A 24,269-nucleotide genomic window follows, 5' to 3' on the forward strand; every position below is an offset into this window, starting at 1 on the left:
TTCTGGAGATCCGGCCGAGGCGGTGGGCAGAAGGGCCGGCTGGGCTCCAGGAGCCCACCTGGCTGCACACCTGATGAAGGTGCCCCCAAACAGGCCCCTCCCTGAGCCCCCCGGGCAGTGGCTATGCAGTCCCGGCCTTTGTCCCATCCACTATTGGGATGTGAATTTGGGGGAGATCACGTGAAGACAGGGACACAGGGAAGCCACTGAGAACGGAGACTGCAGTGATGTGTGTACATGGAGGCCAGCCACCACCAGGGGCCGGAGAGGGGCCTGGAAGACGCTTCCCGTCTTCGGCGGGACCGAGGACCACAAGGGCCGGGGCCCCGACTCCAGGCCTCTGGCCCGTGTGAGAAGCCACAGCACCAGCACCAGCCCCAGCGAGCGGCACAGCTCTGGCTGGACCACCCGGTGTCCAAACTCAGCTTCCAGCGCCTGTGGGACCGAGAAGCGGCAGCACACAGTTCCTCCATCCAACAGTAACGGGGGCACTGCCGTCAGCACAGGAGCCCTTCTCCATGTGGCGGGCCCACTGACGCCCCTGGCATGCCGGGCAGAGAAGAGGGGACTCAGGGGTGCCCTTCAGGGTGGCACTGGGCACAGGCCGTTACCCGTCAGTGACCTCGGCACCCTTGGTGGGGCCTAGCCCTCACCGCCTCGGCTCACGCTGTGACATCTGGGACTGTCACCACTGTCCACACTCCTGCAGAGTGGAGGGCAGCTGTGGGGGCAGCTGTGACATCATACGGGCGGTGCCCTGACATCAGGCGCCCCACCCCCAAGGCCACAGAGCCCTGCTTCTGTGGGAAACTTCCTCACAGTCTCAGGGATCAGTGATGCTCAGTGCGGGGGAGCCAGGGCTCACCCCACCTGGATGATGTCATTCTGGACCCCACGTGCCCTGCACAGAGAGGTTTAGAGCGGGGAGGCCAGGGCTCCCTGCACGACGGAGGCCGTCACAGCCACTGGCTCTGGGAGCTGCTGCCGCCTGGTCACTTACTCTAGACACGGGGTCTGGACGAACCGATTCCAAGGCGATCTAAGGACGGGGGCAGGTGGTGGATTTGGGACGCTGTGTGTGACCACAGCAGCTCCCGGTTTGGGAAAAACAGGAAGTGAAACTGCCGCTGAAGGGCTAACAGTCGCGTTTTCTCCCCGTCTCTCCCACCCTCCCGGGCGGTCACATGGATTAAAGGACACGCTACAGAAGCGTCTGGCACGCGCCGCGGGACGGGGACCCTGCTTCAGTGCATGTTTCTAAGTGACGCTCATTTTCAAATGTCCGTGCTGTGAAAGAAACACACTTGAGGTTGGCCGTCCTGGACAAGAGGCTTTATTGGCACCAGGACGCACTCACACAGCACGAGCGTCTGCCCGTTTTACACTGACACGTAACGGACACGGCCGAGGCCCAGGCGACCGGACGCCTAGTGGTGCTGCTGTTGGAACTGGAGTCCACAGTAACCACACGTCCCCGTCTTTGTTTCTTTGTCCTGAAAAAATCCAAAAGATCTCCTATTTCCACGTTAAACTTGAAACCTAAACCAGCTACGCACGGGACACCGAGCACACGCACGAACCCTAACGTGCTGTCAGCCCGAAACCCGCTGCACCTCCTCACGGCTGTGCCCAGAACTGTGCGTGCTCGGGCCCCGGCCTCAGGTCGGCTCAGAGGACCGCTGTGGGCACGGAAGTGTCAGCACAGTGGCCACGGCTGCCCTCGCTCGGTCCCTTGAAAGGGCAGGGTCTCGTCCTGAGCACAGACTTCGATGGACTTGAGCGGATGGGGTCCCCGCGGGGCAGGGGTCCCCGCTCGCTCATGCCACCAGCAGAACGGCCTTCTGTGGGTCACGCGGCCCCGTGCGCCCAGCTGAGCCTCAGCTGGTGGCCCCCTTTTCTGCTCTGACGTCCCCAGAGCTCTCCTCTAGGGCTCCGAGTGTGTATGCATCAGTGAACAAGAGCCCAGAACGCCAGCACCACAGCACATCACACGGCACGTGGCGGACACGTGTGCAGCCCTGCCCGGTGGCGCTTTCACAACATCAAATGCGAGTGTGCTGTCAAAGCAACGCTGCAAGGGCCCCCCTGCGAGCACGGAGGGGACGGGAGGGGAGGGGACGGGACAGGACAGGAGGGGACAGGACGGGACAGGACAAGACAGGACAGGAGGGGACAGGACAGGAGGGGATGAGACGGGACAGGATGAGACGGGACGGGACAGGACGGGACAGAGACAGTGAGGGCCGGGAACCTACACGTCACGTTACCAAGTTTATGTAGACCTTCGGGTGGCCCAGCGCCCCTCCACCACCGTCACACGCTATCACACGGCTCCCCACTTCACTCACGGGCTGCTCGGCTATCAGGTCAATGGCAAAGTTCTCATTCACCTGGAACGAGAAAAAGTCTTGTACAGACAAGTACAAAACCTGGACATTGTGATGAAGTTAAACTGCAGGTGCACCCCCCACCCCCATCCATGTACCGCCAGCAGGCAGAATATTTGTATATTTCCCTTTAAATATAACTGTAGATCTTCAAAACACACAAATAAGATTTAACGTGTGCACGTGTATGCACCACATTTAACTTCTCACTGGGCTAGTTTCAAAACGGCAGTTCAAACATCCTCGCTTGGCAGATTTCTGTTATGATGTCCTACTGTGACAGATTTGGGACCCTGGATGGGGACACGTCTTGGTCGTATCTGCCTCACTTAGAGCTGTCCTCGGTGACTGCAGGACACAAAGCACGTGACACTGGGAAAACTGCACAGGTGGCACGGCAGTGGCCGCGTAAAGGGAAAGGGCCGAATCGGCCTCACGGCCCCTCCGCACACGGCCGGAGGCTCAGCCGCAGGCCCGGGGCTGTGGCGCCCGCGCGGCACGTCCTGTGGGGAAGCCCAGCTCGCCTTCCCCGAGCTTTCTCCCTTTTGGAGCCATCGACTGCAATCACAGTCACCCTCTGTGTCCCACACACAGCCCAGGTCCCAAGGCTGATGTCACCCGAGGCGCATCTTCAAACCCGGCCTCTCTTCCCATCGTTAACCGACCCAGGCCCACATCTCGAAGTCGCCCATCTCTGAAGGCCACGGAGCACACAACACAGAGGACAGATCGTCGGAGGGCGCCACCGCCCTTCCCGCACAGGGACCCTGGCAGCCACCAGAGTTCAGGCGGCTGAGTGGAGACAAGACAAGGCAAGCGAGGCCAGGAGGCGCGCCGCTGAGCGGAGCCTGAGGTTACCGAGATTCGGGCTCGGGAATCATCTCAGTCCTTGTGTATCACACCGGGGAGAGCCGCTGTGCCCCGGCAGCCCTGGCCATCCAAAACCCACCTCCACCAGAGGCCAGCCGCTCTCAGGAAGACAAGGGAACAAAGATGAGGCACACATAAATCTCTACACGTGGGGGGGGGGTTAATTTTAATAAAACTTGAAAATAACAAGAGCACAATCAAGCTCAGTGAACTGTTTGTCCCAAGCCGGCTGCCTCTGTCTAGAGGACGCACAGCGCAGTGACGGAGCCCTTCACACTCACAGAGAGGCCTCACCGACCACCAACAAAGGTGACACCAACCTCACCAGGTTCAGATGCCCTGAACTCACAGAATGTGGATGACATTTCGGAAAGGTCTCAGTAGTTTCCAAAAGCTTTGTCAGCTACAGATTATGGTTTTGGTAAGCTTTTCCTTAACGTTCTAGTTCCAGAAACACCGCAGGAGTTACTGGGAAATGCAGCCGGTTCACACACACTGTCTTACCTCACAAGCTCCTCTGAGCAATGCCTCTCCCTGCCCGCTCCGCTCCCCTGCAAATGAAGCCACACGCCATACAAACGAGGCCTCATGGTGTAAACAACGTGGTGCTACCTCAGTGACAAACGGGACACAAAGGCCACACTAAAAGCTCCCATCACGCAGAGAGACCAGCTGTCTCCTGTGGGAAGGGCCCTGTCACTCAGGACGGCAGCCTCCCGTGACTAACATCACCTTCCCGGGACCCAGCTCAGCCGCAGGGAAACCAAGGGCCCAGGACTCCAGCCACGGCCCGGCCTCCCACTCAGGTTAAGACACGGGCTGCAGTGAGCTGCCCGGCCCCAGGGAAGGACAGGAGAAGGCCTTCCCGAGAAAACCCACGCGGAAAGCACGCCAGGAGCCCACACACTTCGCAGCAGCTATAAACACAGTGTTCTCGTAAGCATGTGGTGTGTCACACACTCTAAAGTATCCCACCGCTGTAAAAATGAGTCCCCCACACGTCACTAACATAAAAATACTACCAATAATAATGAACCTACCTACCTCTTGATCCACTAATCTGGGCATAAAGACATTCAGGTTTCAATTATTCATCTGTCAGTAAGCTGTTCTATTTTTTTAACTCATGTTTTTTGGGCGTGACAGTTCCTCTGGAAAGTTTATTCCCTTATATCAAACTGAGATTAAATCCATTAAATACAAAATATGAATATATGATTCTATGAAACATTAAAACTAGTTTAGGGGCCGGCCGAGTGGCGTGTTGGTTAAGAGCTGGCTTGGGACACCAGAGGGCCCCGGTTTGGATCCCACATATGAGGACCAGTGACACTGCCCTCTACAGCTAAGATGCTGAACAACAGCTCAACCTGGAGCTGGGCTGCCGTGAGTCGCCAGCGATGGCGTAGGCTGCAGCCCCTGCTGCAGTGGGTTGCCATGGGCTACCGTGTGTAGCCAGCAGCCAGCGTGAGCGGCCAGCAGCCGCAGTGAGCGGCCATCCAGAAACCAGCGACTGATCAGCCTCGCCTGGGAGGAGCGCAATGATGGTGCCAACTTGGACCAGTGAAGCAACGTCCTCCACAACTAGACTGAAGAACAAAAGGACAGCAACTTGTCTGTCCCCCTTCCCCCAATTCCCCAGCGCTGTTACCATCCCCGCAATTCCCCAATAAAAATCTTTAAAAAAAAAAAAAAACTAGTATAAAAAAAAAACCCAGTCGAATAATCAATATTCTGTAAAATACTGACCCTATTCATGGAAATTTATGTTTAAAATAAACGAAAAGCCCTAATTTAATTATTCAGAATATAAAGTGTTTTTAACTGTAATCCCAATAATAATATTTATTGGGTTGTCAGGAAAGTCATGACGCATTTTTGCAACAAAAAACATAGAAAAAACATGTCATGACCTTTCCGACAACCCCACTGCTAAACATACATGTGTATACACACGTGTATAATTTTTAAATCATAAAACTGAAACTTTCATCCAAATTAATTTTTAACTTGCGTTTGGACAAAATGCTCAAAGCTGGGATGAATGAGTGGCGCACGGGGTTTTGAGGAAAATGAAACTGCTCTGTATGTTCCTATAATGGTGGCTACAAGCCGTACACCGGTAAAGACCCAGCAAGCGCGCAACACAGAGTGACCCTGATGTAAGCTGCGGTCTTGAGATGACACTATTGTATCATCGGGGTTTCAATGAGCACTTGCAACAAATGTATCTCCCTCGTGCCACATGTTAACAACAGGGAGCCCTGTGAGGGGACGAGGGGCGCAACTGGACATTCTGCGCAATTGTGCAGCATTCCTAAAGTCTTCTAAAACAAGAATGTCTCTTGGGAACTAAAATAACTCTGAAATACTACTAAAGCCAAATTTTTGTTTTAAGAACAAAAGCCAGAGTAGAATTCCTACTCATTTACAGACATGGTGAGAACTTTTCCAACCTGAAGATGTGCCCCTGGACACTCAGGATCCCGAACAGGAGACCCCAGAGACCCCCAGCTGGTGGAGGACAAGGGCCACGGCCAGTTCTGGACCTGGGAGAGCTCACAGGGAGCAGGCAACGCCGTCAGCACTTTCCCAGCTTCAGTAGCTCTGGTTTTGTCCGGTTTTCTGCCCCCAGCTGCCACCTGCTACGGCAGTCAGAAGCTAGAAGCCACAGGAGAACGTCCAGCGGAGAGGAGTGTGTGACAGACGCAGGTCTTGCTAAGGCATCGGAAGAGCTGAGACGGAGCTGCGACCAGGCCACCGCATGACCCCAGGACCGTTTGCTCCAAGCTGCTCCATCAGCATTCTGAACTCTGTCTCCGCCATCGTCCCGGCCCCAACAACACCCACAAAGCAGGAGTGGGTAGGAAATCAGACTTTGGGAATGGATGACGGAAGCCAGATCAGAGGGGAAGGGACACACAATTTAGGAAAAGCTTAACAAGAATAATCAGCAGGCTGACGAGGGGAAGGAGCGACTCAACGTGACTACGGACAAAACATTAACCTGAGGGTCTCCAGAGTGTAAGACGCAGAAACGAAAGAAAACCCGCTCTCACTTATATATAAAGCAGAGCTACACTTCCAAGATGTGGTGCTGCCTATTGCCGGGGGAAAGAACCAAGCCAGACAGAGACACATTTAACATTCAGAAAACAGGCTGAACTCCAGAGCTTCCAGGGAGCTCACAGTTTGGGGAGAACTATTTACGTCTTACATAGTGATATTTCTTGTTGGTTCTATAAAGGCTTTATGAAAGCTCACCTCGCTTTTCCCAGATCTCTTACTTACCTCTTTCTGACGACTTACAAATCGAACTTTCCTGTAGTCTTTACCATCATAAGCCTGGAGAGAGAAAGACCGTATGTGATTTTTACAGCCTGAGTCTGAAAGGGGTCACTTAGTATCAATTATAAACATGACAGCGAAGTGTTTTTCTCAACGTTGAGGCCATTCATGATGCAACCCACGAGGGGCAAAGCACAGCCGGGTCAGCAGAGGCGTTTTCCAGCAAGACGCCGAGAGGACACGGGCGCTCCCCTGCCTTGGGGGGCGGGCTCGGGCGGAGGCGGCGCCCCACGCACCCCTTCTCCACGCGCGGCTGGGGCTTACGTCCGCTCTAATTCTCCCGGGTGCCCACATGCAACAACGTTGACACTCTCTGTTTTGGGTTATGGCTGCGAGCGGCTAGCGCTGCTTTCATGTTTCGGACCACAGCAGACGCTCAAGTGTCCGGGTTTCATCTAAAGTCACGCAAACATTCAAACATCCGACCAACGTCCAACGGGAAGCCTCCCCGGCGTGGTCGGCAGCGGCCCTCGAGGTCACGGCCCACGCCGCGGCCTGCGGACGCCCCGCGGCTGACCCCCCCTCCCCCCGCCCCGGGCTCGGCCAGCGCGTCGCTGACGGCGGCGCCGGGGTCCGTCCGCGGGGCCACGGGCATCGGAACGCGGGGCCGGCGCGGGGCTCAGCCGCCGCTTCTCCGCGACCCGTCCACGGACCAGGGCGGCGAGCCCGCGAGGGCCGCCGGGCGAGAGCAGAGGCCGAGGGGCGTCCGCGGACCTGGGGCGCCGAGGGGCCCGGGAGCCCCGAGAGGACCCGGCGCCGTGGGCGGCAGGAGGACCGGGGCCGGCCGGGGCTCCGCCGCTCCGACGCCCTCCACGCCGCAGCGCTCACCTGGCCGGTGTGTGTGACCTTCTCCCCGGTTGGCGAGGTCCGCACCCCGAAGCGCCTGGCGCCCTGGGGCAGGCTCAGCGCCGCCGCGCCGCCGCTCCGGCTCAGCAGCCGGCAGAAGGTCACCGCCGCCGCCATCTTGCGGGCTGACCCTTGACCCGGCGCGTCGACGCGCCAGCGCCGACGCATGCGCACAGCCTCCTGAAGGCCCGCGAGGCCGGGACTGACTGCGTCCCGGAGAGGCGCGCACGCGCGCTGCGATCGGGCAGGTGCGACCCGTAGCCCTTAAAGACGGCTCGGTGGTTCTCACCAGCGGGAGGGCCGGGAGCACGGGAAGTGAAGAGGCGCTGTTTGCATCCGGTGGCAATCGATCGTCATGGGGGGAGGCACATAGCTGTTCTTGTTGAGGGGTCCCTGCCTAGAGAGGGAACTGGAAGTGCGTTCCCGTTGCGCGGCGCGCGTTTCCGTGCGGCCGCGGGGACAGTTTTGGGGTTTCTGCTGTAGGGCCCCAACGAAACGGCCAGTACAACACAGCCGATGTCACGCCCCCCCGCCCCGCCCACCACGCGACCAGGACGGGCCCACCGCTCCGGAGCGGGGCGCCCCTGGGCAGTACCCCGGCTGGCGCCCCGCGCCTCCCTCCTGCCCCTCGTGCCGCAGCCACCCGTGCATGTGCGTGGAGCCGGCGCGATGGGGACGGCAGGGCCGGGCTGGGTCGCCACCCGCGTCCCCTTCCCGGAGCTGAGGGCACCTGCAGCCCGGACGCCACCCCGGGGCGGTGGAGGAGAAGCGGGCAGGGTGAGGGCAGGAAGGGAAAAGTGCCCACAGGTGGGCACTCGGCCCCGGGCTCACCTGGCGGGTGCACGTCCCCGGAAAGGCAGTGTGGGGAGCGCGACGTGCAGCCTGGGGGGTGGGTACCTGGGCGGTCGCCGGAAAAGCCTTTCAACGTCCCTGTTTCAAATGTTTCCTAACAGAATGTTGGCGGGAGAAGGATGTTTAACTGCAACCTGTTGGATCCTCGTCTATTTCCCCTCGTTCCCTTGAGCCTCGCCACAGGTTTCCTGGAGTGTCATGTAATCCAAGCAGGTGGTTTTTCCAGCTTTTGTTTTGACGCTAGTGTTTGTCAGTTTTTTAAATGTCTACTTGGTGGTGACTTCTTTTTCATTCTAGATATATATTTTGGTTCCCATTCTTGCATCCCCTCAAGAGCGCCCCCCCACTCGTGGGCGCCAGGTGGCGGGTGGCGCTCGGGGCTGGGGACGCAGGGCCTGGGGAAGGAAAGGAGGCGGGGCACGAACCCGGCGCCCTCAGATCCTGCGCGCGCTCGGCTCAGTCTCCGGGCTCAGCCCCGCGCCACGTGACCCCGCCGGCGCCACGTGACCCCGCCGCCATCTTTGTTTCTGGCGGAGACGCCTGGCGGTGGCGTCTCTGCCCCACTGCGCAGGCGCTGGGCGAGGCGTGCAGCCGGAGGGGCGCGAGCGGGTTCTTCCCAGGTTAGGCGTCCCGGGGGCTCTGAGGGGCTGGGGGCCCGGGAGGCGGCGGGGCCCAGGGGCTCGTGACTCCCCCGGAGCCGCCCGCCGGGTCGGGACTGCGGGGGGACGCGGCCCCGAGACCCCCGGCTGCAGTTTCCCCGGGGGGACCGCGGTCAGAGGTCGCGGGGAAGCGTGGGGCCGGCTCGCCCTGCACCCCGCGGGCGTGCGCGAGCCCTGAGGCTGCCCGGGGTGTCGGGCCGCGGCGCCTCCTCCCGGACGCCCTGCGCGGCCCGCCTGGGACGCGGCCCGCCGCGGTTCCGTGCCGACCCCGGTGCGACGCCGTCGGGGACGCCGCCGCTTCCTGCCCGGAGGCCCCGCCGGCCGGCCCAGCCCCATGCGCCCGTCCCTCAGCCCTAGCGGGTGCGGGGTGCGGGCCGGAGCTCACGGAGGCTTGGTGACCGCGCCGTGGGGCTGCGGACCCTCCTCCGGGACGCGGGCCTCGCTGTCACGGGCGTGGCGGCGCCGCGGGCCTTGCTCGGCCCGAGTGGCCCCGACCGGAGCTCGGCGGGGCGGGTGGCCCCTCGCTCGGCCTGGCCCGAGCGCTTCAGAGCGGGCTGGACCTCCGGCCGGGCCGGGGTCGCCTGCAGCCACGCCTGAGGCTCCACCGAGGGCGCTGCCAGGTGCTCGGCGTGCGCCTATCGGGAACGTGCGGGGTTCGCTGCAGCCCGTAGCGGGGGAGCCCCGGCCCTTCCCGCGGCCTCGTGTGCCGAAGCCACAGCCAGTGGGACAGCGAAGCTCTACACGGTCAGTAGACGCCCGAAGCAGCGCTGACGGCTGTGTGTTTCCCCCGCAGATCCGGCCACGACATGGCGGCCGCTTTCCTAAGGAGGATGGCCTCCGCCTTGCACCCTCTGCTGCAGCTGAGTCGCTGCTCGGCGGCCCCCCGCGCGCTCTCCACGCTCCTGCCGGGTCCCCTCGCCGCCGCGGCCCCAGCGGGCGCCTCGCTTCTCGCCCGCCGCCTGCTGCCCGGCCCGCAGCCCGCGGTGGGCTTCAAGACCAAGGGCGTCCTCCGGAAGCGCTGCCGGGACTGTTACAGGGTGAAGAGGCGCGGGCGGTGGTTCATCTACTGCAGAACGAACCCCAGGCACAAGCAGAGGCAGATGTAGCGCCTCCGGCTGTGATGTCCTGGGCAGCGCCGCACCGTTTCCGTGGGAAGCAGCATTACCTTTTCAGAGGAAATAAAATGTGAGCGTTCTGGGGTCTGACGTTGTTGACCTTCAGGGTCTGTGGCCTGTACTCTGCAGGCGTCTCGCCCTGTGTCCAGATCCGGTCCGGCCAGAGCCCCACGTGGGCAGCGCATCGGTTTATCTTACGGACAAGCAGAGTTAGTACTCGGCGGAAAGGCAGGACGGAGGGAAAGCCGGTTTACTCCCCAACATCAGAAGCCAGTTCTTTAGAAAGAACTAGATTCGGTCTGGAAGGCCGTCCTGCGGGGTGGCCCTCGGCCCAGTCTGCAGTCAGCCGTGCTGCCGCCTTCCCTGGATTCAGACTCGCCTCCACATCCCTGCTCAGGATGAGGATGAAAGGCCTTGAGAGCGCTCCTTAAGTCAGGGGCGGTTTAATTGTTTCTGTGTGCAGGTGTCTGGGACGTGTTCCATGTTTGCCATCCTTGGTGTGAGACGAGTGCACGTGTGGAGCGTGTGCACGTGTGGTGTGTGTGCACGTGGTGCGTGTGCACATGTGCACGTGTGGGGTGTGCACGTGGTGCGTGTGCACGTGTGTGGTGCGTGTACAAGCAAGAGGCCTCTCCTGTGGTATGAGCAAGGCAGAGCTCAGCCGTGGGACAGCGGAAGCCAGTGGGGTCCTGGCTCTGCTCGTTCCAGTGTTGGGTCTTAGACAAGAAGCTTCTAGTGAAGCCTCAGAGTTTAAAGGGGCTAATTCTACTCCCCCGCACTCCCCCAACCCTCCCCCCGCAAAGGATTCTTCTGAGAACCTATTTCTCTGTCACACTTTTGCCCTTAGCGGCTGCCACACGGCCTGGTGCACAGTAGGCACTCAGGGCTTACTGGACTTGAATATAATGCCTCCTGTACACAGGCAGCCCCTCTCTCCCTGTGTTCAGAACCCGCCTGCCCCCCAAGGCGAAGCCCATGGCTGTGTCCTGAAGAGGTGGCTGACTGGTCCCGTCCACAGGAGCCCAAACGCCTCCAGCACCAGAGTACAGATGCGGAAGTCGGAGCTGAATTTTTCTAGGCCTCTAGCTGTCTCATACACACATGCATCCACACGCGCCCCCTCCCCCCCCCACACACACACGTACACCACAAAAACACACTTCTCGATTATTTTCTCCTCGCCTGTGAGGGTCTGGCCCTGCACAGGGCACAGCGCTTGTGTATGTGTCCACATGGGTGACTGTCTTGAGATCCTGAGGGACAGGCAGTCCTGGGTGCAGTGAAGCGAAGAGGCCTGTGTCCACATGACCCTGTGGCTACTGCTGCCACCCGGAATTCTCACAGGGCCTGAGGACTTCGCAAGGCGTTCTCTCCTGGTTGATCTAAGGTCATAGCGTGTGCTGACCAGGCCCCCCAGCTCATCCACGCCCAATGCCCAATGGCCGGCATTGAGAGCCCCATGATTCCAGCATGACGAAAGGTTTGTTGGGTCAAGGGCAGCACACTGGTCCATAGGCCAAGTCCAGCGTGACACCCATTTAGAAAACAGTTTCACTGGAACAGCCGTCTCCTTGTACGTACCGTCTGCCTCCCTCCCAGCTGCAGACCCAGATGTAGGTGAGAAGCTGCAACGGAGACCATGTGTCCTGAGAAACACTATCTGGGTACAAATTCAAGATGGAAAGTAAAGAAAAAAATGGTTTCATTACTGTATTTTAAGTGTACTTTTTCACTAAATCGTTTAGGAAAGAAAAGTGTTATTTTCCAGTGGCTGCTGTAACAAATTATCAGATTTGTGGCTGAAAGCAACAGAAATGTATCCTCCCACCTAATCCAGGATGACCTCCTCTCAAGGTCCTTAACCTAATATCCGCAAAGACCCTGCTTCCAAATTAGGTCACTGTTCTGAGCCATAGATGTGGGAGGGGGTCGATACTCAATCCACTACAAGTGGTATAGAATTTTTTTGAAGATCGTTTTAATTTCAGGTGTTAATAGATAACGTGTTCGCTTTGTTCTAAGTACAGAAGTTTCCCTCTTGAGCTCCAGACCGATTCTCTCCTGGAAAGCACGCAGGATCCTCGCGCGCGCGGAACACCCTTTCAGGCACGTCCAGTGCCTCTCCAGACAAGTTGCTGTCAGCTCATTCCTCTCCGTTCTGCACACCTGTCCTTAACCTGGGACGCACCTGGACGGTGGCTCACGCTGGCAGCCACAGGCATCCTCATCCTTTCCCCAGGTTGCTCTGCACCTGGTTTTTTCCACAAGTTGGAATAGGATATTATTTTTTACTTAAGGCATTTTCCTGCATCTATATAAATTTTTTTAAAGTTTTCTCTCTCCTTTTTAGATTTACAAAGAATTTTCTCCTATGTTGTAATTAGTGGTTAAAAGTCCCAGTTAAAAGCCAGTTATTTTTTTCTCCCAAGTTCCTACTTGTCATTTTTCTCTTTAGAAAACATGGGAAAAATGAGAAATTGACAGAACAAAGAGCGCTGTTTTGCATTGCATGCATGAGAAGTTGACTTTGGCTGTGTGGCTATTCAGAGCAGAGCTGTCAGGAAGCCAACCCTGCAGGCCTCAGGACCCCGCCAGGCACTGCCAGGCAGCTCCCACGCGTGGGACTCAGGCGGATGTCCTCCGCCGGCCTGGCCAGAACCATGAAAGATTCATTGTGTTTTCCTCAGAAAACGATGCATTATAATAAACAGAACATGAGTTACTGTGCAGAAATCCTAGCAGTTCATCTGAGTGAGGCTTTCTCCCAAGATTTCTGTCTGAAGGTGTAGTGGCTCTTTCAGTGGTTGATAGCATGCAGTCACCTATGCTAAAACGAAACCATCATCTCTCTCTTATACGTTTTATCAGTTTTTGCCTATCGTGTTTGTGCTGTTTGAGCCAGGATCAAGCAGTCTTCTCTGGCACACTCTGTCGATCACACTCTGTGATTCTTCATTTATTTATCCATTCACCCAAATATTTATTAAGCTTTTATTTTGCATCGCACTCCGTGCTAAACACATGGTATGCATATGGATTCATACATGAAGATAGCCCCGCCTGATCGATCACCTGACGACATAAAGTCAGCTACATACTACGTCCACTGCAAGAGATGGGGCTGGCAATGGCAGTGGTTTAAACAACAGATGCAGTGTTCTGCCCACTTGCGTAAGGAAGGACGTCAGAGGACACTGAGTTTGGGTCTCGAGGTCCCTGTCCTCTCCATCCGCAGCCATTCTCAGTGCTCGGTTTCCATTCTCACGGCTCAAAATGGTGGCTGGAGCCCCAGATGTTAAATCCAACGTTCTGGGCGGTCGGACAGGAAAGGGCTAGAGAACAAGCCAACTCCAGCTGCCCCACGTCCCTCTCATTTGTTTAAGCAGCTCTCCCAGGTTCACCCAAAGGTCAGCCAGAGGCCGCCCCCCGCTGTGAAGGAAGGAGAAGAACGGGCCTGCCGGCTGTGCGCACGTGTGGACAGGAGAAGGGAGAATGGGCCCAACTCGCAGTGGCTTGCAGAGCACACCAGCGTCCAGAATCTCCCCTGCCCCCCATGGGATGGGACCCCCCCCTTCTCCAAGAACTTTCAGTAATTTTGTGTGATGTTCTAGTACTTTTTATTGGAAGAGTTTCATGTGGTTTTCTGTTTCTCAGTATTTTCAGAATTTGATGCGGATTCATTCATGAAAATGCAGATTTTGCTGTTTGCTTCAATACTTGGTGTGCTTGTAGGCAGAGGTCCAGGGCGTTACCTGGGCTCCTCCAAAGCAGCCTTTTCGTTCTTTTTACCACATTTGCACCCTGGCTCAGCTCGCTGAGAAGCCAGCTGCACAGCCACCATCGGGTGCTGATGGCACCATTGCCGTCATTGTTACAAATGAGGGAAGGAAGGCTGGCGGGACATCGTTTCAGTTCTCCCAGATCTCGGCTTTGGGAATCATCTGGCCATTTAAATAAAAACAAAACAACAATCTTTCTGAAGTGCCAGATTTGCAGAGCTCCACAGCGTGGGGGGGGTCAGGGTGTCTGGAGGGAGGCTGAGTCTATCTCCGTCTCTCACTCTCTGAACTTGGTGTCTGGAATCCGTCTCTGTCGATGTATAAGCTACTTTCTGGCTGTGTTCTCCCGCCTTCCTCTATTCTCTGAATGGCCATTTGCCCAGAGTGCGCAGGGGTGAGCTCACCTGCAAGCTGGGGACGATAACAGCCACCCCATAGAGAGGTTGGGTGATTCGAGGGGACCCCACACGCTCAGCCCTTCCCCTCCCCTGGGTGGGGCTGGAGCCCACCTGGCTGCATTAGTGGCAGTGGAGAGACTCACAAGGGCACAGGGGGCTTCCAGGTAGAAAGGTAACAGCCTGGGAGACAGCCTCCGGGAACCGTAAAGGGAGAAAAAATGCCCGGTGAAAAGTGCAGGCAGGGGAGTGCCCTGGAAGTGTGCTGGGGACGGGGGTGCATGGCGGCAGACACTCCAGGGCTGGTGGCTGTCACGCAGGGAAGGGCAGGTCCCATGCACATTTGGGACACATGGTGAAATGCAGGCTCCTGGATGGGCCTGCTTGGAGGAAGCTGAGGGTGGCCCTGAGGGGGCAGACCAGACAGTCCTTATCAGCCTCCAAATTTGAGACGAGGTGAGAGGGCGCTGCAGGACAACACTGGGATCTGAGGAGGGGTGACCGGGTGATGGCCCACCAGCATCCAGCCAGGGAAGGATGTGTGACCAGCCGTGGTCCCTAAAGTGCTCCACGGTCAGTAGATCCTGTCAGAGGCCCTTTTACTTACAAAGGCCATTAGGATGACCATGAGTCAGTCACAGAGAACAAAAGCAAGATTCTGGAAATGCGGGCAGCAGCCCGACTGAGCCAACCCAGGTCCGGGCAGCCCGCCGGGGCTGCGAGGTGCGTGTGGCCAGCATCCATCACACTGAAGCCATGCTGCACGGAGCGACGCTCGCACGATGAGCGGCAGAGTATCAATCAAACACCCGTGTCAGGACTCGGTGACAATCCAGGAAAATAAGGCCTCTTCAGCCCGAGGGGACACATGCCTTAAAACCAGAAGCACAGGTCAGCCCATCGGACAGAGGGGCATCTATGAAAGGTCCCACCGACATGGGCCTGCCTCTGTGCTGGGTTGTCTCCACTTCCAGTGACCCAAGGAGACCTCAGCCACCTGCAGCCCCGGTGACCACACAGAGCCCCGAAATCCTGACGAGGTTCCCCCTGACCATGTGTACTGTCCAGTCACACGACGCCTGCAGCCCTGGGCTTGAGATGGGGAAGCCAGTTTGCCGCCCACTTCCCTACCTACCACCCCCCTCCCACCCCTGTCTCCCCACAGACCGTGTCCTCAGCCACCTGCACACATGCACGTCCCACCTTTGTTTGATTTTTCGTGGCCATGCTGACCCGCTGCCCGGTCAGGCCACCAGGTGGACTGTCCAGCTCAGGCCAGCACAGCGGACAGTGTGCCCACACTGTCCTTGCGTCCACAGCCTTCAACCACTTGTCAACTGGACCCTTCATCTTTTATCATGAATTTGTGAGAGGTTTTTTTTGCATATTCTCAATATTAACTTAAATTTTTCTGTAAATGAACTTTCTTTCAGCTGCGACAAACTGAAATCTGAGCCCATGGTGGCTGGTGGCTGCCTCTGAGCTCAAGAGCTGACATGCTGCTACCCAGGGGGCGGGGTGGGGCTCCCTTGTCCCTGGGCATTGTTAGTGCCAGGCCAGCACACGGCTGCAGCCCCTGCAGCATGGTCGTTGGGGCTTCCTCCACCTGATGGGGCTGCCGCTGGGGGGCCCCTCCTCCCCAAGGGCAACGCCTGCACGTCCCACCCTCGCTTCCTGACCCTCTTCTGGCCACTGTCCCTCCTCTGAGCCAGCGGAGGCTGGAGCCCCAGGTCGGTGGGCGCTGCACCAGCACCACACGCTCTGCCCTCATCTACACAGCTCAACGCCAACCAGCAGCTTTGGCCGTGACCTTCCCTGCTGGGAACAGCCTTGTCCCTCCACCTGCTCTGCCTGATGACCAAAGGAAGATCCAGACACTCAAAAGGTCCATGTCCTCATCACGGCCTTTTCCAGGCCCTACGGCACTTTCTGGGAGCGGCTGGCATCTGAGCCGCAGGTCTTGCTTTGCCCGCTTGGTTGCCCTGCCTGGCTGTGCCACACAATGAGGTGTGCGCCCAGGAGCATGGCCTCGGCCGCTGGTTGGACAGGAGCAATGGGCCTCTCACAGAGGCTGCTGATCTTCACAGGGAGCCCACCCCAGGGCCAGGGCGGGCAGCTCTCCAGCCCAGGAACAGAGAGGGATGAAAACCAGCGCCAGGGGTCACAGAGTGGGGCAGCTGACGTGCGAGGCACAGCCTCCTATGGGTGGGGAAACTTGGTCAGTGAAATTGCTCTTTGATATAAGTTGCTGTGTACTGAATTTTAACACAAGCAACCGCAGCCGACCTGAGGGAGGGGCGGAGGCCCCCGGATCACACTGGCCCGGCCCTGACAGCGACTCCTTCAGTTGCGTCCCCAGGACCTCCCAGCCGGCCCTCGTCCCTGCCTGCCCAGCAGCCGGCCCACACAGATCCACACTGCAGGTTTGCTAGAAGCTTCCCTGGCCGCAGACAAGGCCCTGAGCCGGCGTTAGGTCTGCAGGGAGCTGCTTCCTGGGAGGCGGCCAGCTGGCCGTCCGCACACAGGCCACTCCTGCTGCACAGGCTTCTGACCGTTCCTTCCGAGGCCTCCTGGGAAGCACTCTGCACACAGACCAGCCCTGGGTCAACGCGTGGTCGTATCGTTCATGGCCGTGGTGAGAGAGCACCCAGGCCCGCACCCCAGACACGGGGGCTGGGGGGCCGGACCGTCTCCTGGCTGGGCGGTGGCGTCCCCGTTCACACCTGGCCCCGGGCGCCTCCCCACCTCCGCCCTCTCCTCCCACCCAGCCCCCGCCCTGGCCTTGCCCTCAGGCTGAGGTTTCAGAGAAGCTGCTCTTTTAAAGTTTCTTCAAAATTCACACGGGTTTTAGGGCAAAAACTCTCCCCTTTTCCTCGGAATACAACAGGACGAATTTGGAGATGTTTATCCAGAGCCTGTCAGACAGCCGGGGGTGCCGACTGTGTCGACCTCCTCACTGCCTGGCGGGTTCTCTGTCTGCCCCCCTGTGCAGGCTTTCCTGCTGAGTCCTCGCCGTGTGTGTGCAGACGATGCTTAGCCAGACTCCATAGTTGTGCTCTTTTTAAATAAACCAGCATAAAGTAGGATTTATTTACATAATGCGATGACCCGTGAAGGTTACCATAACACCGAGGGACCATATTAACCGCTTGGGTGGAATTCATTAGAAATTAACTACCACTTAAATTAATTTTCCCACAGTCACAAGGCTTTAATGGCAGGAGAGGGGACCGTCCATCAGCAGGTGCTGACAGGGGACCTGTCACCGCCATTATTTATAGGTGAGCACGTTAACCGGTGGAGCGGGCGCACTGGGACAAACTCAGAGCCCCAGGCGCACAAAAGCCCCCAGTTGCTGTTAATACGTCATCTGGCCCCACAGTCCCGCCCTTTCTCACACTGGACGAGGAGGCATGAAGCGACTGTGGCCATCATGACCCACACGCAGGGTGACCATTTTAAAACCCTCGTTGTAAAGCATATGTCCTTCCAGGTGGAGCTGCTCTGAGTCTCTATGGCCTCTCCAGGACCCTCTCGGAGCTCTGGGTGCAGATTAACTACTCATACTGGTCCTCCAGGGACTTCCAGGGACACAGTGACCCCAAGGGGCAGGGCTGAGCCTCAATGAAAGGACAGAGCTGGCAGGGACCCACTGGGTTGCCTGTGGAAGGGAGTGTGGTATGTACGTGTGCACTCATGTGGTTGTGCAGTTTGTGGTGTGTGTGGTGCATTTGCACATGTAGCATGCACATGTATGTTCTGTGCAATGTGTGCATATACGTGTGGTGTGTGCACGTGTGTGCACACATGTGTGAAAGAGTATGTGAGAGAGACAGGGAGAGAGAGAGAGGCGTCCCCCTCTGGGAACCAGCATGGACCCGTGCTTGCTGGCACATCTGGGTTAAATGGTGGAATAGGGGCTGGTTGAAAGGCCCACTGCCTGGGAAAGAAGAAAGCAGGGGGAGGCAGAGACCGAGAACGCTCCTGTGGGAAATTCCTGGGCCACTTTTTCATCTCCTGCTGAGGGAGCAGTGGGTGCAGCTTAGGTTCAGGCCCCTGACTCCCTCCCCACCAGGGTCAGCCCCACCTGCAGCTTCAGCTGAGACTCTGGGAGTCTGCAGAGGCTCATGGGCCGAGCTGGGCAGGAGCCTAAACCCCATCCCTTCAGGCTCCAGCGCACCCCCCGCCCCCGCCGTGGGACTGGTGCTCACTGTGGGAGCCCCTGTGCCAGGGTGCAAGGTGCCCGTCTGTGCTGCTCCGGGACCACAGTCACTGAAAGGACAAACTCCCGGCCACCTTCCTGCCCAGATTGGGCTGGGGGTGGGGTGGGGGCTGGAGGCCAGTGAGGACCAGGGCCAGAGGGTTAGGAAGGCCCCCTGGAGCCTCCTCAGCAACGACCACAGGGATCTCTGGGCTTGGTCCGGGGCCAGCAAATGGAGACCCATCTCTAGGGAGAAGAGAGGAGACCCCCAAGTTCAGATCCCAGGCAGAGCCACCCCTGACCAGGACAATAGCTCCACACTGTGGCCCCCTGGGCACCCAGCTTGTCCAGAAAGTGCCGGTGTGCACATGCCTGCATGCCGGAACCACGGAGACACACCCAGAGGCCAAATTGGAGAGCACAGTGCCAAGCAGCCTTCAGAAGGGGAACCAGAAGGGGTCCCCAGGTACCCCCAGGACCAACGGTGCTGTGCTCGCCTGAAACGTGCCTTCCGGACTGTGGGCCGCGTTGCCCTGAATGCGATGCAGTGTTTGCCGCCGTCCTCACAATCCGGGGGAGGTTTATGGCTTTCACCAGATTGGCAGGAGCTGCTGTCACCCAGGCAGTGTCAGGTCCTCCAGGGGCATGGCTGCTCTGAGGACACCGTTTGCATCTTGGGACCTGACTGCACAAAATATCCTGTAAGGGTCCATCCAGGAAACATCCTCGTGCCTTTCTAAGGAGCTTCCTGCCAACACTCACACATCTCTGGGAAATCTGTAATGACAGCTCCGATGAAGGAGCCCTGAAAGGAGCTTCTAGCCAACAGTGAGCGTGTTTGCACGCGTGTGCCATCGTGGGTGACAGTGCCCTGCCGTCGGGGGCATGGTCACTGTGTGCTGCCCTGGCCTCCCCTCCCCAGCTCCCTGCGCCCAGGCCCACTTCTCTGGGCAGCACCTGGTTCCACGCGGCTGCATCGGCCTGAGTGTGTGTTCGTCTTAATGCAAAGCTGTTCCCTCCATAGCCTGCGGCCACCGGAGTGATGCCGGTGTCACATGCTAGAAAACACATTTGTTTTGTGTCCTCCAAGGACAGATGACAGACATGTAAAAGCGCTCCCCGCTTTTCTTTCAGGGAATGCTGAGTTTACAATTAACTTCTGTCAGCAGAAGCAGCGTGTCCAGTGCCCGCTCAGTGTGACTTCGCTCTGCTCCCATCTTGGAGGGGAAACGCTGCCTGCTGTTTGACACGTGTGATTACAAGTTTACAGAACCCACTTACGTGCCCGTCGTTAGTGCTGCTTCTCTGTAGGAAAAGCCACCTATTAGAAACAAACAGGAGAAACAAGTAAATATGGGGAATTGATCATCCCCCGTGTAGCCGGCCTCATTGTCCCCAGAACTCATAGGACAGGAGCCAACGTCCCGCTCCATGACCGCAGAGGTGGGTCTCTCAGAACAGAAGGACAAGAGCTGGTCCTCTGCCTCATCCTGGGAAGATGTACACAGACAACACTCATTGCACGCACATCATGCACACATACGCACAATCGTGTGCATACACACTCACGCGCGCACACACACCTACATGTGTACACACATGCGTGCACACCCACACATCACATACAGATACACACATGCGTGAATACACACTCGTGCGCACACCGTGTACACACACACATGCACACCATGTACACACACATGCACACGCACTTGCACATGTACACACACCTGAATGTGTACACACACGCGACTTGCCCTCTCAGGGACGAAGGGATTGCATGGGAAAGACAGCGATGGACAGATGTTGGTCTTCAGTGCGATCAGCGCTGTCTTCCCACCTCCTGCTTGGCCAGGTGTGTTCTCACGGGGGGCTCTGTGCCCGCACTCCCCAGGAGGAGAGACGGAGGAGATGGTTCTGTGTGCTCAGAAGCTCCGGGGAAAAGGTCTTTACAGCCACCTGCCCACTGTGTCTCGCCCAGATGCGTCCGGAGTGGGGGCAGAGGAGAGAAGACGCTGAGAGAGGGGCGAGGACCACCGCCTGGGTTGCCAAAGCAGTTGACAATAAATCCCAGGGAAAGAACAGGGCGTCCTCTGGGGCCTCAGAGGTGCAGACCCATGAGAGCCGAAGCCCCTTCCCACTGGGCCTGGGTGGGTGGGCTGTGGGGAAAACCACAAGCGGAGTGGGAGTGGCAGCTCCTGTGAGGGGGGTAACTACTAGGTCCTGGACACCTGATGTGCCCGAAACAGGGTGAGCCTGTGTGTCTACGCCCAGGAGAAATTTGAGGACTTAATGCAAGAGTGACCCCGTGAGCATTCTGTGAAACAGGAGAAAGGAACAGCATGGCCTGTGAGAAGCGTGAAGGCGCTGACCCTGCGTCCACGGACCCCCAGGCCTGGCCTGGCTGCGTCCCTGCCCTCACGGCGCCCATGGTCGGGAGCTAGCTCTACTGCTCGCTGACGTGACGGCCGCCTAGGCCTCTCCCCCTTAGTCCGGTCACCTCTCAACTCTCTCAACCAAGCTCATGGTATGACACCACTCGTCTAGAAAGCGCTCTTCAGATAGCTGGAAGAAAGGTGGCCTTGCAATTGCTCTTGGCGGAGCATTTGTAAGTTAGACAATTTCAGGTCATGCTTTTAGTTTTTGGACGGCACTGAGTTATTTAATGGTTTGAATTATAAACACAATTCATAGTCATTTAGAAAAATTACAGGTTAAAAGGAAAATAAAATTATATGTAGTCTCACCCTTCTGAGGAAACCGATGTGGACGCTTTGGAAATGAGGGTGATTTCCATATGGTGACATGCTCGTGTCGCAGGCAAACTGTTGGGTCTGCTTTGACAAGGGCCCACGGTGCACAGCTCTTCACAGTCCCTGAGGATCTGGGCTGTGAGGAAATCTGGACTCAATGGAGACGTTTAGGATGAGTGACCTGCTATCCAGCCTCTTTCACTCAGCACTTTTGTGTTTTAGTAGATGATAGCTAGCTAGCTAGCTAGCTAGATAGATGATAGATAGAAAGATAATAGATGGATAGATAGATAGATAGATGATAGATAGATAGATAGATAGATAGATAGATAGATAGATGATAGATGGATAGGCTGATAGACACACGACAGACAGACACCGTAACTTGTCTATCCACTCACCCATTGATGTGCACTTGGGCTGTCTCCACCATTTGGCTTCTATGAACACAGGTGGACACACACTTGTTTGAGTGTCCCTTGGGCCCACGCCTACGAGGGCATGTGCTGGGTCGTATGGTCACTCTGTGTCACCCTCTGAGGACCCACCAAGCTGTCTTCTTCAGCGGCAGCTCCATTTACATGCCCCCCTGCCACACACAAGGTCTCCCACGTCCCCCCGTCCTCAGCAGGGGTCTTCTTGCTTTGAGCTGCCTGTGAAGGCGAGGGCTCCAACGGGACAATTTAGGAGGCAGGGACAGTAGCCTGGGGCCTCAGGGAGGTGCTCCCATTGTGTCCAGCGCCTGGGGGTGTGAGGTCTCTGCCCCCACTCTGTACATAAGCTGCAGGACAGACCAGGCGCAGGTGCCCCCGCCCCCACCTCGCGCTCACAGGCTCAGCTGTGGGAACCAGAAGCCGCCCCGTCTCGCTGGCACCAAATCACCCCAGTGAAGCCCTTGACCCCGTGTGGTCGTGGCGTCATGGGGTGGCTGGAGAAGCCCCGGGCCCAGCTGCAGACAAAGGTGTGTGCTTGGCTCTCGAGCTACTGGTCCTGATGTGGCTTCTATTTAACAAGGTTTAATTTCCATTGGTTTTGCTGTTTTTTAAAAAGGATTTTTTTTTCATCTTTCTCTCACTCCCAACCAAAATAGTCTCTTAGCCAAGCTGAGATGCCTATTTTTCTGCTTCAGGACAAAAAAAAAATAGAGCTGCCCTCTTAAGCCGTCTGATTTTTCAGAATTTTAATTAACTGTATGTGCAGGATGTGGAGACTGTGTTTTCTATTTGTCTCCAGCTCTAGGACCTTCCGTGTATCAGCGATATGACGCTAAATCAACCTCACCTGTTCTACTTAGGAGTATATTATATTTCATTTACATGAGTAAATTATTTATGTATCTACAAACATCACGGATTTAATTAGGAATTAGTCTCCAGTTCAATCAAGAATTGTTTCCTTTTTCTTAAAATGGTTCTGTCGTTCCTTCCAACTTGGCGACGTAAGGAGGGAAATGATGACTGTGAGAGCAAAACGGTTTTAGAACTCTGTCAGCCTCATTCCTGGCGACGCCGTGTGGAATTGAACAGAAATTGAATTCTGGGGACTGATAAATAGTGAGAAAGCTTGTTTATTCCCCCATTATCTGAGCTCTGCCAACAATCCACCACGAAATAGCTTGGGTAAAACATTTGAGTGTGCACCTTGGGGTCCAGTGGTCACCTTGGATTTCTGGGGACCGCCCCCCCCCCGCCCATTGCAAGGCTGTGCCCGGACGCGTGTCACAGGAAGGGGTGGGGGCAGTTTGGACTTTCTGGTCCTCTGTCATCCCAATGCATGTGGATTGCAGACGATGGCTGAGAACACAGAGACCCCTCCGTCCCCTTCTCCCTTTTCCCCTCTACCTCAGAGGCAGGACAGGCGACACGAGCTGGCGCGGCGTGGAGGTGGCAGTGGCCGTGGTGGAGGCTGAGCGGGGAAAGGACAGGGCCTGTTACCCGACGCCCCTGGGGACACAGAGTCCTCCCACACTGTCCGTGTCTACAGATAGGGACTCGCTCTCCCTTCAGGAGATCAGAGGTGATGACACAGCTGTTTCTCCATTTTCTTCCGTGTGGAGTCGGCTACACTCAGCGTTCGCTCACCCTCCAGGAATGTTCAACGTTTTAGCTACTCGGGTTCATTTCAAACCAAGCGGGGGTGTTGTTTGTTTCAAAAGGAACAACACACACAGCTGTGACATAAACACAAATAGTCGGCTCTATGACATTCTTAATAAAAAAGTCATGTTGATTTTGTTGTAACGACACATTTATAGCATATTTTTCTGCTAAGTGAGAACAAATGCCGTCTGGGTAGGAGCATTGCTCGGTAAACCAAGACTGCCCTCTACAGACACACGCCCTTTACCGGGACACGCCGGCTACCTCCAGCTGCGGTCCCCGAGGAGGGAAGGCGCTTCCGGAACTTCAGCCTGGGGCTGACACAGGGCCATGTGTCCTGTTCTCACTGCAGCGCTCACAGCAGCTCTCCACACGCTTCCATCAGAGCAGGACTCCCAGACGGAGGCCGTCATCTGTGGCCCCGGACCCTGTAACTACTTCCCGGACTCCGTGGGAGCTCTCAGGATGAAAGGGCGACAGACACAGGAAGCAGCAGAATTTGGAAATACCGACGCTGCAGAGAGAAAGAGCCGCTTGGGGGTTTTCGACACATGCAGCTAAACTGGTCTCCTCTGTCCAGAGAGACGTCCACAGTCAGGGAGACCCAGCAAGCGGGCAGGATGGCTGGCGGTGACGGACAGCTTTTCACTTTGCGAGGCGGGACCAGGATACCCAGGGAGCTGGTGATCTGTCCCAACACCGTGAAATGGGCCAGAAAGCAGAGCTTCCAGCACGTCTGCAAACTTGATTCGAAACACAGGAGTGGGAAGAAGAGACCAGGGCGACCAGGCCTGAAGCACCAGCTATAGGCTGCTGCCTTTCAAAATCCAGGGCGCGGTGTTTGCTGCGTGGAGGACAAGCCCAGGCCCACCACAGTGCTCAGAGTGCCCACGGCGTGCCTGACAGACGCTCCAAGGACACGAAATGAGAGGCCGCCCTGAGGCTGCAGCCCTGGCTGTCGGGTC

At 57.2% G+C, this 24,269-nt stretch overlaps 2 protein-coding genes across 5 annotated transcripts; one reads left to right on the forward strand and one right to left on the reverse strand.

Annotated features, from left to right (window-relative positions):
* Positions 1-1,310: 1,310 nt before the first annotated feature.
* NDUFS6 (NADH:ubiquinone oxidoreductase subunit S6) lies at positions 1,311-7,627 on the reverse strand. 2 transcript variants are annotated; one of them, XM_019624376.1, is made up of 4 exons: positions 7,434-7,627; positions 6,549-6,602; positions 2,256-2,390; positions 1,311-1,493 (listed from the first exon to the last, which is right to left on the reverse strand). In XM_019624376.1, exons 1-3 carry the CDS (start codon positions 7,617-7,619, stop codon positions 2,259-2,261), a joined length of 372 nt encoding a protein of 123 aa, XP_019479921.1. In that variant the 5' UTR covers positions 7,620-7,627; the 3' UTR covers positions 1,311-1,493; positions 2,256-2,258. The 2 variants fall into 2 exon arrangements, with proteins under 2 accessions (XP_019479921.1, XP_019479920.1); XM_019624375.1 differs by having other exon boundaries at positions 2,268-2,390; positions 7,434-7,618.
* On the forward strand, positions 7,625-10,167 carry MRPL36 (mitochondrial ribosomal protein L36). Of its 3 annotated transcripts, XM_019624378.1 has the most exons (3): positions 7,625-7,699; positions 8,405-8,516; positions 9,756-10,167. In XM_019624378.1, the coding sequence occupies exon 3, from the start codon at positions 9,769-9,771 to the stop codon at positions 10,066-10,068; it is 300 nt and encodes a 99-aa protein (XP_019479923.1). In that variant the 5' UTR covers positions 7,625-7,699; positions 8,405-8,516; positions 9,756-9,768; the 3' UTR covers positions 10,069-10,167. The 3 variants fall into 3 exon arrangements, with proteins under 3 accessions (XP_019479923.1, XP_019479922.1, XP_019479924.1); XM_019624377.1 differs by lacking the exons at positions 7,625-7,699; positions 8,405-8,516 and adding an exon at positions 8,818-8,923; XM_019624379.1 differs by lacking the exons at positions 7,625-7,699; positions 8,405-8,516 and adding an exon at positions 9,284-9,582.
* The last annotated feature ends 14,102 nt before the right edge of the window (positions 10,168-24,269 follow it).

The sequence above is a fragment of the Hipposideros armiger genome, unplaced genomic scaffold (genome assembly GCF_001890085.2).
Source record: "Hipposideros armiger isolate ML-2016 unplaced genomic scaffold, ASM189008v1 scaffold_585, whole genome shotgun sequence".
Lineage (NCBI taxonomy): Eukaryota > Metazoa > Chordata > Mammalia > Chiroptera > Hipposideridae > Hipposideros > Hipposideros armiger.